This window comes from Etheostoma spectabile, chromosome 22 (assembly GCF_008692095.1).
Source record: "Etheostoma spectabile isolate EspeVRDwgs_2016 chromosome 22, UIUC_Espe_1.0, whole genome shotgun sequence".
NCBI classification, from domain to species: domain Eukaryota; kingdom Metazoa; phylum Chordata; class Actinopteri; order Perciformes; family Percidae; genus Etheostoma; species Etheostoma spectabile.
The window spans coordinates 15,821,920-15,835,430 of NC_045754.1; the positions used below are offsets into that span (position 1 = coordinate 15,821,920).

Here is a 13,511-nt window from a genome sequence, read left to right on the forward strand (position 1 = left end):
GTTATAGATATTCATTTGTCTGACAAGTCGTTAAGAGGTTTATGTATAAAATTTGATATGTTACAAAGCACGGTGGGATTAAAACAGAATTACATTTATTATCTGAATATTATTCAGGTAGCTCTTGACCACTGATTGTCTCACACTGGTAGAATTTGATGTCCCTTCACTACAGATACTACTGCGCTTCCTGATTCAACCACTTGGTGTCAGTGTTGGCTATGTGTCCTATCAGGTCTATAATTTGAGAGTGAACTAATAATGTCCCTCAGTCTGGGGACCAAGAGAAAACACAAATATGACATTAAAGCATATATATTTTACCAAATACTGGTGAAGGGTTTAACCTTTAAAGCATTTGGTCTTGAAAGTAAAAATATCCTGGGCTAGATATGTCAATTCTGGTAAATTACATATCTGTGCAAATCATGTGGTTGACAATGTATCAAAGCAGTATTATTGTAGTAGAAGTATTATGCTTCAATCAGGATGCCAAAACAAAAAACCTTATGTGACTCATACACCTCAGAAGTCACCTTGCCTGTCAGTGGCAGCTAAAGGATTCTTTTTGAGAAGATTTGTTTGCACTTCATTAACCATAATGTGTGTGCTCAGTTGCCTTAGCGTAATGGCCTTTGTGAACGTGTGTGGTTTTGGCTGGGAACCGTTTTGCCTCGGACTTCGTCGCTAGGTCCAACTTTCTTTGCTCAGACAGAGAAAAAGTCAAGTGGGCCACCTCGCCTCGGTTATACAGGGACACAAACTGCTCAAGACCACATCCTCTCTACCAAGGTGTTGGCATACAGCTCCATTAAGTAAATAAAGTACAGACGGCAGTGTGCATTATTGTAAAATAACTAGTCACACTGAAAACCAATGATGTACTTTTACCCATTAAATGATTTCACTAGACTATTTAAAGTAGCCATTAAGTTAATCCCTGTGTCTCCTCTGTCCAGATAACCAGGTCCTGCAGTTTGGGAAGCTGGTAAGCACCTCCAACACCTATGAACCCGTTGCCCCTGGAAATCCCAGGAAGCCTGTAACCGTGACGACAGACCAGCCTTTGCTCTGGAGCATGGGCATTCGGAAGGATGGGAAATGACAAAAGAAATCCTTCTTCTCAAGCAGTATTGGACTAGTCCCAACATGTAACTGACTTTACCGCTGAGTTACGGCAAAGTCACTCATGTCATGTTTTGTGCAGCATGAAAGTAAAAGAAGGAAAAAGCACTATTACTTGTGGCTAAACACCTCACTGAAGTGTATGAGTGTCATCTGATATAATGATCAAGACATTCCAGAAAATTCCAAACAGACTAAAAGAGCCGATTACTATTTTTAAATATAGTAATCGGCTCTTGTTCATTTATAAACGGATTCCTGTTTATGTATATGAACCATATACACCCGACCAAAATCTAAGCCTTATTGCACACCAACATCTGATTCCTTTCATAGAAGAAAAAAAAAAAAAAGTGTGATATTAGTCAACTGTTGAGGACTTGCATCACCATTCCTCAAAGTACACCAGCCTTTTAATGTGAGCAGGTGTCTGCATTGTTTCACAGCCTTCACTATGTGCCTTTAACCTCAGTGCTCCTGGTCCTCTGTCCACTTGTAAGCTATCATATCAACAATACTATGGAAACTACTGTACACCCAGGTTCAAATTATTTGTGCCTTTTGATGACACTATTTGTAAGTCAGATAATGTAAAACCCACTGTATGCATGCTGTAGTAATAGCAGGACTATCAGAATAGATGTGATAAATCAGTCTGTGGGTTTCCATCTGTTTTATTTACACATTGAATATAAATGTTGCGCAGAATGTAAAAATGACATCTCTTAAGTCCCCAATCACACCAGCCCAATAACACTTTGCCCCACCATCTCCTGTCCCCGGGTATTGAAGTTTGTGCGTTTTCTTGACAAGGATTTAACCACCACTAGATGGGAAAAAAGAAAAAAGCAATGTTAGTGATTGGAGAAAAAAAATTGGTACACGGTTATTTTATTTACTGTATTATGCAGTTTTATGGCAAAGCGAACCAACAAATTGCTTTTTTTTAAAAGCCACAATACAATCAATGTGTGTATCAGTAGCATTTAACAGACTATTAAAATAACAGCCAAAATGTAATTGAATGTTTCATCATACTGCGCACACAAATAAAAAGCATTAATGCTACCAGTTTGAATTTTGCTTCCCCCCCATCTTTTGTGTACTGATAAAAACTTAACTTTAGAAGTCATAACTAATGGTTACAGCCTGGACCTCTAACTTGGTGTTTAGTCCCTTTTTTGTGTGCGTTTGTTTCTGCATATGTTGTTTTGGCTCCCTCCCTCCGGTTTTCCCTCGCTGAGTTTTTTTTTGTTGTCCTGGCACACGTTCCTATGTTAGTGTATTGTTTGTAAATGTTTTGTTTTTTTAATTAAAAAAACAATTTGATCACAAAAAATAAGTCATAACTAATGATAAATAACCGCATTGTTAACGTTTTTTTTTTTTTTTTTTTAAACAGAGCTAATGCTTATGTTAATTATATTTTTGTTAAAAGGCATATATAGAAAATTGGTCTTTATTAAATTACGGTGCTTTCTGGTCATGTATGCTAGTCAATAAGAAATGTGTTAAAGAAACAAAGCAGTTGGTCATGAAAAAGGAGTGGGTAGTGTCATTACAAACTGAAGTAATCACTGATATTATTGACCCACCAGGATCAAATGTTTCAATCTCTAATCAACACCAACACTGTAAAAATATACCATAACTAAATAATCAACACAGCCAATTTGATACAGTACAATTTAAATGTAAGTAAGTTGTGTGTTGCTGCTACTTACACGATGATGTTGTTGATGGGGATGTGAATAAGTTTGACGAAGAAACCAATGAAACCCATGATGGCGAACCCAATCGCTGTGGCCATGGCAATCTTCTGGAATTCTAAAGGAGAGCAATAATAATCAATGTTAAAATCAATCAAAAAAATCAAATGTATATTTGTCTTTGAGTCCCAAATCTGGTAGCCGAGACTTGAAATTCGGTAGCTGGATTGAAATGAAGGGCGGACGCTGCTGCTGCCAGAGACAACACAGGCTGGGCCAAATGAAAGAAGTATGGACCTAACGTTAACGTACCTTTTCTGTCGGGCTTTGTGCATCTCTTTACGAGCCGTATGGAGTCTTTGACGAACTGCCGGCTGGGCTCTACAAACTGCATTACCTGATCCATGGTGTTCAAGCTGCAGACAGGATAAAAGCTAAATCAGTGCTAAAGCTTGACTCGTTTGAGTGCTGACGTTGACTTCAGCAGCCCGAGCCTTAGCTAGCTACATGACTCCCACATAGCTTATGTCATATTGTTAAAATACTGTAGAAGTTCTTCCCCCCCCCATCAAATGTGAAGTATTTTGAAAGATATGTGTACTTATTAAAAAAGCATGTTAAGTTATTTAACTCATCTATGCTAGCTAGCTAACGTTATCACAAGAAACGCTATCACGTCGACGTAACGTTTGGTGACCTGGAAATCCATTAAATAAACAAATACAAGTCAATAATATTACAAAGGTTAGTGGGTTGTCATCATGTAAAACATAAAGTGATATGTAATAAAATTGTAAGCCTACCTGTTTGTGAGGTCGTGTTGAACGAGAAGACAATCAGAAGAGTGAGGGCCACGTAGCTTTCAGGCAGCTTGTTAGTGGTGTAAAAGAGCTGACGTAGACTTTGCACGCGCATGCGTATGATCGTCATTCTCTTTTCTTTTTTTTTAATCTGAGCTTGAATTGTCCACACTGCCACCTACAGGCGAGGAGGTTTCTACTCGAAAACGATGTACTGTTTTTTTCCAACTCTTTTTAGTGAGACTGGGAACTAGAAAAGCTTATTTGTTAAGACTGATTATAGACTGAAATACTTGAATATTCATGTTTACCTCATTTTTTTTATTTCCCCACATATTGTATAGATAGAGAGAAGGTAAAATATCTATTTTACAGAAATAATTATAAAAACATTTTTAAATCTTTATTTATAGAGCACTTTTCAAAATCCAAGTTACAAAGTTATTTACAAAACAGAGAGTAAACCAGACCAGTCATAAAAAATAAACACAACAAATAATATAAATTAAAATAGCTTAATACAGAATACAAGAACAACCTTAGCATACTCCGTAAATATAACATATATATCTAGAATGTACAAATAGACTAGAATACACTATAAATATACAAAACTAATACTTTTAAAATATAAACAGTTTTTTCTATTGAATGTAAACAGCTGCCTACACCATCATACTCTTTTTGTTCTTACACATGAAAACGTGAATGTATATTTGTGTCACAGCAGAGCAACTGCGGGATCAATACTGATATAGTCAGGGTATTAATGAAATATTCATATTTTGCATTTGGTTACCTGTGTAATTCCAGTTCATGAGAATAAAGTAAGTACTTTTCAAAGTAGAAAGCATTTCTAGAAACAGGATAGCTGACATAATCTAAATTTGAATTCACACATTGCTCTCCGGGAACTTGGTCCTAGACTGCTCATAGCCACTCCTCTTGCTCATGCCACATTCCTTTAGTCTTAAATACTCCATCATGTGATTTAGATTACTTTTTCTAAAAGGAATTGTGGCATTTTCCCTTGGTCTTTGTGCCAAAATTTACAAATTCTATGATGTAACCCACATTTAAAGTAATACTATGAGCAGTCCACTGCATTATATTCACTTTTCCATCCATTCTTGGGACCTGAAGCAATTAGCAAAATAGTGAATAATACTAAACAGTACTTTGCTATAGGCAGCAGGATTCCAACATTACTTTTTACATATCGACTGTGAGTAGTCACATCAACATTCAGTCATCTGTTTGGGTGGCAGGGCTAAGACTTTAAGACCCTCAATTCCTTCATTATGAATACACCAGCTAATCTCTTTTAGCTCTCAAAGGCTAAATTGATCCAAGTGTCACATTATTGCAACTGAAAAGGTCAACCGAACAGCTTGAAAAATGTTACTATGAACTAAACACACTCAGAAGAACTCATGTACAGAGTAACTTTTACATAAGTCACAAACAAGCAGAACTTTGCAATATGTCTGCCAGTCTAACAGGTTGGAGTTTAACATTTTGTACATATTGTTACATTATTGGAATCTTACGCTTTTCCTTCCTCAGCTAACAGGAAGTCATCTGAAATGGCATATGGCACAATATGGATAAGGATATTCAATTACGTATATCAGTGAAAAAAAGAATCATTTTAATTGTATTACTTTATTTACCTAATAGCGCAATTTTTACTTATTAAATTTAGCCAATATTGTAATACTTGAAGAGCTAAAAAAGCAGAAAAGGACACACTTCATATTATTATCAACTGTAAGTGCATCAACCACAATAATGTGTGTGTGCTGCTGTACAGTATTTCATTCAGATGTAAAAAAGGGCTTTTGGGGGCAGTTTAGAGCCAATTTGTTCTCATCAGTGCCAAAAACTACAGCCACACTGGAACTCATGGTTTGTAAGAGGCATGTAAGAGAGACTTTCACAAAACAGGTAATTTTCATTCACAGCAAGATCATGCTGGCTAACGTCTTTACAAGCTATCCAATATAAAATAGAACAGCAACTGCACTCAAGATACAAAACTGATTAAACAAAGAATGCCCACATGGACTAGTAAAAGTACAGTAAAAGACATCATGCAATCTTGTTTGATGAATACAATTTGATTAAAACTTCAGATTCATTTTGATTTTTTACAAAATAAAAAAGTCTTTGTACTGACGTTTGGACTGTAATGTACTTTGAGTCATGAACTACATCTGTTTCACATTTACAGTAACATTGATTCCTTTATAGAAGTGTGTAGAAGTGCTGTTTAAAAGATTATATATAGCATACAATATCCTTCACTGCACAGTTAATTTGCGACTGTTCACTGCCAGGAGATGCCAAGCATGTTGCAGCTGATTTCCCATAGTTTTTGGGCCAAGTCATCGTCAGAAGCTGCCCTCGAACACCTTGCAGGAGCGCAGTCACTGTCAGGGACAGAGAATGACCATTACACACAGTGTGCTGCATTTCTGTAAATGTGTGGATAAAAATAAAAACCATCAGCTATAAAGTTACTAGGTAGTTATACTGAGTGGCATGAAGTCTGAACTCTGAAAGCTCTTATAACAAATTGTAGGTTGGCTGAAATACTGTGTGTACCTGAAGTACCCTCCACTCTGGCTGTCCAGGCCTGACTCCACAGCACAGTAGATGGTGGTCTGTGCTCCCTCCAGTGTTGTCTTGGTGAAAATCCTGAAGATCTTCACTGCCACCTGGATACACTGGTGCTGGTGCCTCCACAGGTCAGACTGCACCACACCCGGGTGCAGAGAGAATACGCTCACCCCTGTACCTGCAACAAGTATACACCCACACATACTGTGTATTTATGTCAAGAAATTTAAACAAGCTTATCATTAACAAGCATACAACATTATTAACATTTGCATATTTGACTCTGATTTTGCATACCATTTACGAATCGGTAAAAAAATGTTTCTTTTTCAAACAGTAGCTGTTTGAAAAAGACTGACTGACTGAGTAAAGTGAATAAAACAGAATACCCATATTAGCCATAGTACCTGCATTTTAGTTTCAAATTTCTCTTTAATGTTATCTTCTGTTTGATTTTTTGTTAAAATCCTAATAGACGTGGCCGTAAGAAAAATAAAGACCAGTCCATAGGGAGTTGGGTTGGGAACCGGAGGGTCACTGGTTCAAGTCCCCGTGTGGACCAAAAAGTAGGGAGTGTGGATTGGTGGCTGGAGAGATGCCACTTCACCTCCTGGGCACTGCCAGGTGCTGTTGAGCAAGGCACCGTACCCCCCCACCCGCTCAGGGCGCTGGTTCAGCTGCCAGCCCACTCACTCTGACATCTCTCCATTAGTGCATGTATAGATCCTGAGCGTGTGTGTGTGTGTAGTTCAGGACTGTGTGTGGTTACTAACAAAGTGTGGACACAGAGTGGGAATTGTAATTTCCCCATTGGGGATTAATAAACAGATTAAAATTAAAATTAAATTAAAAATTAACAAAATGGCTAATTTACAATTAAAGTCTGATTCATATGTAACTGATGCACTTCCTCAGAATGAGATAATTAAAATAGAGCAAACAGAAGGTAATGGTAAGTCTGGACTTGTTTACAAGTCAGTCAGTCTGTTCTTATGTAAAACTGAATACAGTGCCGCCTTTTCTAAATCACCTTTCTTAGCAACAACTGCAAAGTATCTTGTGTGCTTATGGAATGCACCGCCTCACCTCACCTTGTAACCGTTTGGCAAGTAAGCGTGCGAAGAGGACGTTAGCCAACTTGCTCTGCCCATAGGCCTTCATGGTATCGTAACTCCTTTCACTGTTGATGTCGTCCAGTCGAAGGCCGGTCCAGGTGTGGGCCACTGATGCCACAACGACAATACGGGCAGGAGCTGAACGCTTGATGAGGTCCAGCAACAGGTATGTCAACAGGAAGTGACCTGAGGAAAGTCACGAGACACACACTTTCAGACTGTTGTCTCACACTACTCAAGCAAACATCACTACACCACACTGTGATGGTATTTTTAAAACTTGAACTGCCGAACACATGTTCTTGTCCTCATCCATTGCAATTTGAAGGTGTCATCCTGCCAGCCAAAAACGCACATTTGAAAAAGCAACTCATACAACAGCCTACATAACCTACTTTGTCATTAAAAAAAGCTGAGAAAGACAAAGTAGGAGCTCCTGGTGAGGTAGCCCTCTGTGAGACATCACCACTGACAAGATGCTATCTAGATTACTTATACTATTGGTACTGTCGCTGGTCATTTGGCATGTGTTGTGTTTTTGTAGTGCTGAACGGAGAGCTCCTATAAAGTGCGCTATACACAAATTGTGGCAATATTCTATATCACTAAAACTGAAGTGATTTTTATTTTTACAGTACTGCTATAATGACATGACGTAAAGGGACAGGGTGTGTCTTTGTCACCTTCTGTTTCTTCCTCTGTGATGGTCTTTGTCTCTCTGAATGTATTTGATTTAGTATGTGATGTTTTTGTGATTGCAGGGAAACTGAGTTCTATTCAGGGTCCACTCACTCAATGCCACTGCCCTAAGCATTCACATGTGAACTCTGTGAAGGACACTTATGAGTATTTATGCTTTCCTTACTATTGTTCTCTATTTCCTGTTTTACTCTTGCTCTAGCCAGAGTTTTCTTTAAAGTACTTTTAAAGGATGTTTGTGATTGTATAGGTATAAATTTAAATATGTGTTTGCATGTGTGTGACTGTGTGTCGGCACATTAGTCAATGTGTGTGGGTGACCATGTTTGAGCACAGCCTGTTCTCTCTGACAGCCTGTGATAAAAATACCAGCAAGGAAAAGATCATTTGGAAAGAAGCCTTGCTGCAATACTGGTAAAATACTGCTAGCTTGAAGAAAACAGTAACTCTAATCTATTATCCTGTCTGACATGTTGGTTGTACATGTAGCTTGATAATACCACCACATATGGATTACAACATGTTACCTTCCTTAGTAAGAAAATGCCCTCCGTCACTATGTAATGATATTGTTAAATCACTCAAAGACAAGACTTCCAGCTGTTTATGTTACAACAATACCAAGACTGAGCGGCCTCTTTGTTATTTATCTTGCAGATAAACATCGCAGCCAACATAATCACTTCACTGCATGTATGCCTGAATGACACATTTCTAAAAAATGTACGTTAACATGACATTTAAAGACTACAACTTTCAGTATGACTTACCCAAATGATTAACGCCTAACTGCATTTCAAATCCATCAGCAGTCTTAGAGTAGGGACACATCATGACGCCCGCATTATTTATCAGGATATTCACTTGTTTCTCCTCTGAAAAGAACACAAACACAGAAAGACAAGGAAGAAACTATAATAAATTCCCAGAAGCACGTTAGATATGTTAGATAAATGGCCTAAATACAGTTGTTGTTTGGTAAGTGGACTACATTTACATAGTGCATTTAGAGTTTGCCTCCCTTTAACCCTTGCATACACACATCAATGGTGGCAGAGCTGCAGTGCAAAGCAATGGCCCAACAATCAGGAGAAATTTTGAGTCACTCGAGTGTCTCGCTCACAGAGAAGTGGACAGGAGGAGCCAGGGGATTGAACCAAAACCGTTCCATTGAAGACAGTAATGGTTACTTTTCTACCTTTGTTGATGAGTTCAGCAAACACTCGGATGGACTTGGTGTCAGAGAGATCCAGTTTCCTGATGACCACATTCTCATTTCCTGTGTCTTCAAAAATGTCGGTCCGGGCTTCCTCTGCCCTCTCCAGGTCTCTGCAGGCCATGACTATCCGAGCACCTGAAAAACAAGGGCCAAAGGTCACAACTTATGATAATAATGCCATGTTCTCCCCATTCCACACAACTTTATTCCTTCCACAGTGTGGAGAAACACAGCTCAAGTGAAACTTTAAATTGCTCCTAGGTATTATACAGTGTTATACTAATGGCTAAATATAAACTTGACAGTGATATATTAAGGCAAATATTCTACACAGAATAGGTTTGAAACCTCTAAAGTTCCTAAACTACGGTATTAAAGCTTTGCTCATGTTCAGGCACACAAAGCTAAGTACGTCCATCTCTCATTGTACCTTCGACCACCCTCTAATGTTCTCTAACCTCTTTCTCAGCATCTGATTGCTCCACTCACATGAACACAAGACCCTCTCAACTGTGTCATTCTCATTCGCCTCTGACGCAAATTACGATGCATTCTCCTTAATGAGCGCAGAACAGCAGCTTGGCTTTGAGGACACACACACACACACACACACACTCTTTCTCTCACCCACGGAGAAACACACAAACATGCATGCATGCCCACACAAAGTAACAAATAGAGAGACAATTCCTCCACCACCACACACGCACACACAAATAGCTGCTGGGCCCACCAATTAAGGACGAGAACCATTAATCAGTTGGCGCATAGCGTCTGTATCCCATCACAGTGTCTTTGTTTCCCCCCCGCTGTTCCCATGTGGGAAAACCCAATTGTTCCCACATTTCTCTGGCCAAGTTCACTCAATTAAATGAAAAGTAAACAAACAATGAGAATGAAAGGTTATACTCAGTCAAGTTTAAGATCATCCAGCAGATGATTACACAGTCTAATGCATGCATAAATGATGCAAATATGGACAAAATGTACACACAGGTAATGACTTAAGTCAAAGCTGATCTTATTCTGTATATTCTGATTAAATAATATGCAAATAAATGATTCATTAGATTGTGCTTCAGTTTGGTTGTGATACAGTGGCCCAAGGAACAACCTTCTGTTATGAATCCTCCCAAATCTAATCATATTGCCATCATGTCATTACATAATCCCATTTACTGAAAGGTAATAACAGTAATTTGACAGGGAACTCTCCAGAAGCAAGGACCACAATATTATTGTTTTCCTCAGGCAGTACTGATTCTTTTCGTCCTGTCTTTCTTTTGTCACTTTTGGTTTCTCACATTGTTCTGCATTTATATTCATTTTATCTGTGAGTGTAAAATGTATTACTGGATAAAAATAAGAGTCCTGGTGGAACACTGGGAAAACACAAACATGTAATCACACATGCAGAGGGTGGGTGATACCATGTTGAGCCTTTCAAGTGCACACAAATTAAAAGAAACATGTATGCAGAACCACTTTTCATATTATTTTGCATTTGTGTGTGTGTGTGTGTGTGTGTGTGTGTGTGTGTGTGTGTGTGTGTGTATGTGTGTGTGTATTGCTGGGTGTATCCTCCAATCTCTCTTTGTTGCCTGTCTGGCGGGGAGGGTGGGGTGGTGGGGGCGCAGATTCTCACAATGCTCCCTCTGTCCTCTTTATGCATTGCCTGTCTTCCATCACTCCCATTTGTCTTTCACTTGGATTGGTGAAATGTTAAGCAAAATGTTCCTTTTGGTAATCTCTTTTGCGTCTGCCCTTTATTTTGGTCTTGGAATATGTAAGAGGTTAGGTTATGCTGAGGATATGAACTTACTAGATACAGCCTAGCCTCCCACCAAAACATAATACAGTTTAGCCACATTGAATAAGCTAACAAGTAGGATTAAACCTGATTCGGTGGAGGTCTGAGGACAAAGATCACGCTGTATAGCTTTAAAAGCAGCCAGGGAATTAATTAATTAACTAATTAATTCCAGGGACTGTGTAAATCAAAGTTTGAAAGTCAATTACAAATGACAGAGAAAAAAAATGCAAAGAGGCCGGTACACATTTATGCAAGTGAGAAAGAAACAGACTGAGCCCTAGAATGTTTTAAATATATTTTCATTTTGTTTTGGGTGTAGGACACAAATTGTCCACTGGTGTCACTAGAGTGCTTAGGAGTTCTGTCTATTTAGGTAGAAACCTTTCAACAGGTAACAGGGGTGCTGTTAATCGGACGAGCACAAATAGTTTTTGAAGGCATCAAATTACGATACACCGCAACGTTCATGTGGATGATGAAATGTCTGTTGATGGACCTTTATGGACACATGGATTGCACGTATGAAGAACTTATTGTGATCGATAAATGGCCATCAAACGCAACGATGATTGGAGTCCGTGATTACAACAGGAGGCTACTGCGGTGTCAGGTAGAAAGCGCGTCAGCTGTTTTATTAGCCATAGACTGTTTGTTAGTGTATTTATTGTTTGTTTGTTTGTTTAAGTCCGTATAACAGCCCATCAGTGGCTTTAAGTTTTAGGCTTATCCATATATCCATATACATTCAATGACGCATGGAGAGAGACACAGCTGGACGGTCCAGCCTGAACGTTACCTCTTCTTGCCAGGTCCCTGGCCGTTTCTTTTCCAATGCCAGTGTTGGCTCCTGTGATGATGACCGTTTTCCCATCTAACCTCTCCACAGATGACCAACGGTTACAGCAAACACTCCTGAACAACACACAACAATCCCAGAAAATAACAACAAATTAAAATAGTTCCATTCATAATAACTTTGTATAGACCTATACGTGTCCAAACCCCGTACTTTTGTCTATTGACAAACGTGATCCTTTGTGGCATTTTCCACTAAAGTGTAGACATTTGGAAAAACGTTAACAGGAAAATCAAGCATGCTGAACATGATCCATAAATTGATGATTAAAGTGATTATTTTACTAAAATGTGGACTTTTTGTTACATTTAAGCACATATATGTATGTTTGATGTATTCTGTACCAATAACAGGTGATCTGTACCTATATTCAGTGATTCTGATTAGGATATTAAATGAAAATACCTGGATTTTTTGCTGTATCAATGAAAGAAAATCTTCAATCACAAAGACTCACAGGAGCAATACACAATAAACAGTTACCAAGCAAAGGAATACGTTCATAATCGGTAATTATACATTTTACCCAGGTCTAATCTGCCCAATTCGCTGCCACGGTGGAGTGTAATCTCCTTAAAATTACTAACATTCCTATTATGCCACCAACCTTTGCCGTGTTATTACGGTTGTGTATGTTTCCTACCTGCAGAACATTCTTCCTCAAGACCAACAGATTCCCACCTCAGGACCAGTGTGCCACCTCAGCAAGAAGTGAATTTACCTCCTTCAGTCCTTCCAACAGCTCGTCAAATAATTTCGTGCTTGTCGTCCTTTTCCCAAACCCTAACCCGCCCCGTTTGTCGTGACAATGTCACGGCTGGACCAATCAGGAGCGAGCTGACGCATAATTGATTCGCAAGTTGCAGACGTTCCCCTGCTGCCGGAGGGACTCAAGTTACTGGCTCACTTGACTCAAGAGAGTGGAAGGAAATCTATTCGGTCAAAAGACCTGAGTTCGAGGAGATCGAAAATACCTACTCGAAGAAAAGGTCTCCTAGCCGAGCATTAGTAGGCTGGTAATTTATTATGCATTCACCTGCTGCATGCTTTTGTTATGATAATATCCTGAATGTCCGAAAGGTCCTGTTAAGGCCCTCACGAAGACTTTTTTAAGTAGCTCACGTTGTACTACACTGTACTATGACTTTTTAATTACATTTTCTGTGTCAAACTAAACTTTGCATGACTATTAATATGGCATACTATACAACTTTTTTAGTATCACATACTATACTTTTATGTCTTTTTTATGGCATGGTTTAGTATTACTTTTTATGACTACATGACACTATACGTTTTTGTGATACATGAGATATTATTACGTACAATAATATGACTATTTTTCGACATGAAAATGACTTTATTTCTTTTTTCGACATGCTATACTATTACTTTTTAATGAGTTTTATATAATACTATACTGTGTCTTTTTTCGACATACTATATGATTACTTTTTTATGACATGTATTACTTTTTCATGATTTTTATCAACAAACTATACTATGAGTTTTTTATGACTTTTTTGACAGTCCATACTATGACTTTTTCACAT

At 38.4% G+C, this 13,511-nt stretch overlaps 3 protein-coding genes across 8 annotated transcripts in view; 1 reads left to right on the forward strand and 2 right to left on the reverse strand.

Moving 5' to 3' along the window:
• Nucleotides 1-1,962, forward strand: part of tpk1 (thiamin pyrophosphokinase 1) — a 65,768-nt gene extending 63,806 nt beyond the window's left edge. For 4 of the 6 annotated variants that reach the window (XM_032503614.1, XM_032503618.1, XM_032503615.1 and 1 more), the window contains exon 9: nt 960-1,962. In XM_032503614.1, the coding sequence (XP_032359505.1) occupies nt 960-1,105 (146 nt within the window). In that variant the 3' untranslated portion in view covers nt 1,106-1,962. The remainder of the gene's footprint in view (nt 1-959) is intronic. The other 2 variants (XM_032503619.1, XM_032503620.1) reach the window with 1 other exon arrangement.
• sec61g (SEC61 translocon subunit gamma) lies at nt 1,782-3,901 on the reverse strand. Its single transcript, XM_032503621.1, has 4 exons — nt 3,638-3,901; nt 3,147-3,250; nt 2,850-2,952; nt 1,782-1,951 (listed from the first exon to the last, which is right to left on the reverse strand). Exons 2-4 carry the CDS (start codon nt 3,238-3,240, stop codon nt 1,942-1,944), a joined length of 207 nt encoding a protein of 68 aa, XP_032359512.1. The 5' UTR covers nt 3,241-3,250; nt 3,638-3,901; the 3' UTR covers nt 1,782-1,941.
• Nucleotides 3,902-4,853: 952 nt separating this feature from the next.
• On the reverse strand, nt 4,854-12,740 carry zgc:112332 (retinol dehydrogenase 12). Its single transcript, XM_032503613.1, has 7 exons — nt 12,602-12,740; nt 11,899-12,014; nt 9,269-9,424; nt 8,841-8,945; nt 7,348-7,557; nt 6,242-6,434; nt 4,854-6,066 (listed from the first exon to the last, which is right to left on the reverse strand). Exons 1-7 carry the CDS (start codon nt 12,610-12,612, stop codon nt 5,964-5,966), a joined length of 894 nt encoding a protein of 297 aa, XP_032359504.1. The 5' UTR covers nt 12,613-12,740; the 3' UTR covers nt 4,854-5,963.
• Nucleotides 12,741-13,511: the final 771 nt, after the last annotated feature.

Excerpts from the sequence above, each read along its gene's own strand:
- sec61g (XM_032503621.1), bottom strand. The coding sequence starts at position 3,240 with ATGGATCAGGTAATGCAGTTTGTAGAGCCCAGCCGGCAGTTCGTCAAA. Across the intron at positions 2,953-3,146 it reads CACAAAGCCCGACAGAAAAG|AATTCCAGAAGATTGCCATG; the intron begins GTACGTTAACGT and ends GCTCTCCTTTAG.
- zgc:112332 (XM_032503613.1), bottom strand. Across the intron at positions 9,425-11,898 it reads CAGGGACCTGGCAAGAAGAG|GTGCTCGGATAGTCATGGCC; the intron begins GTAACGTTCAGG and ends CTTGTTTTTCAG. Across the intron at positions 8,946-9,268 it reads TGCTGAACTCATCAACAAAG|AGGAGAAACAAGTGAATATC; the intron begins GTAGAAAAGTAA and ends TGTTCTTTTCAG.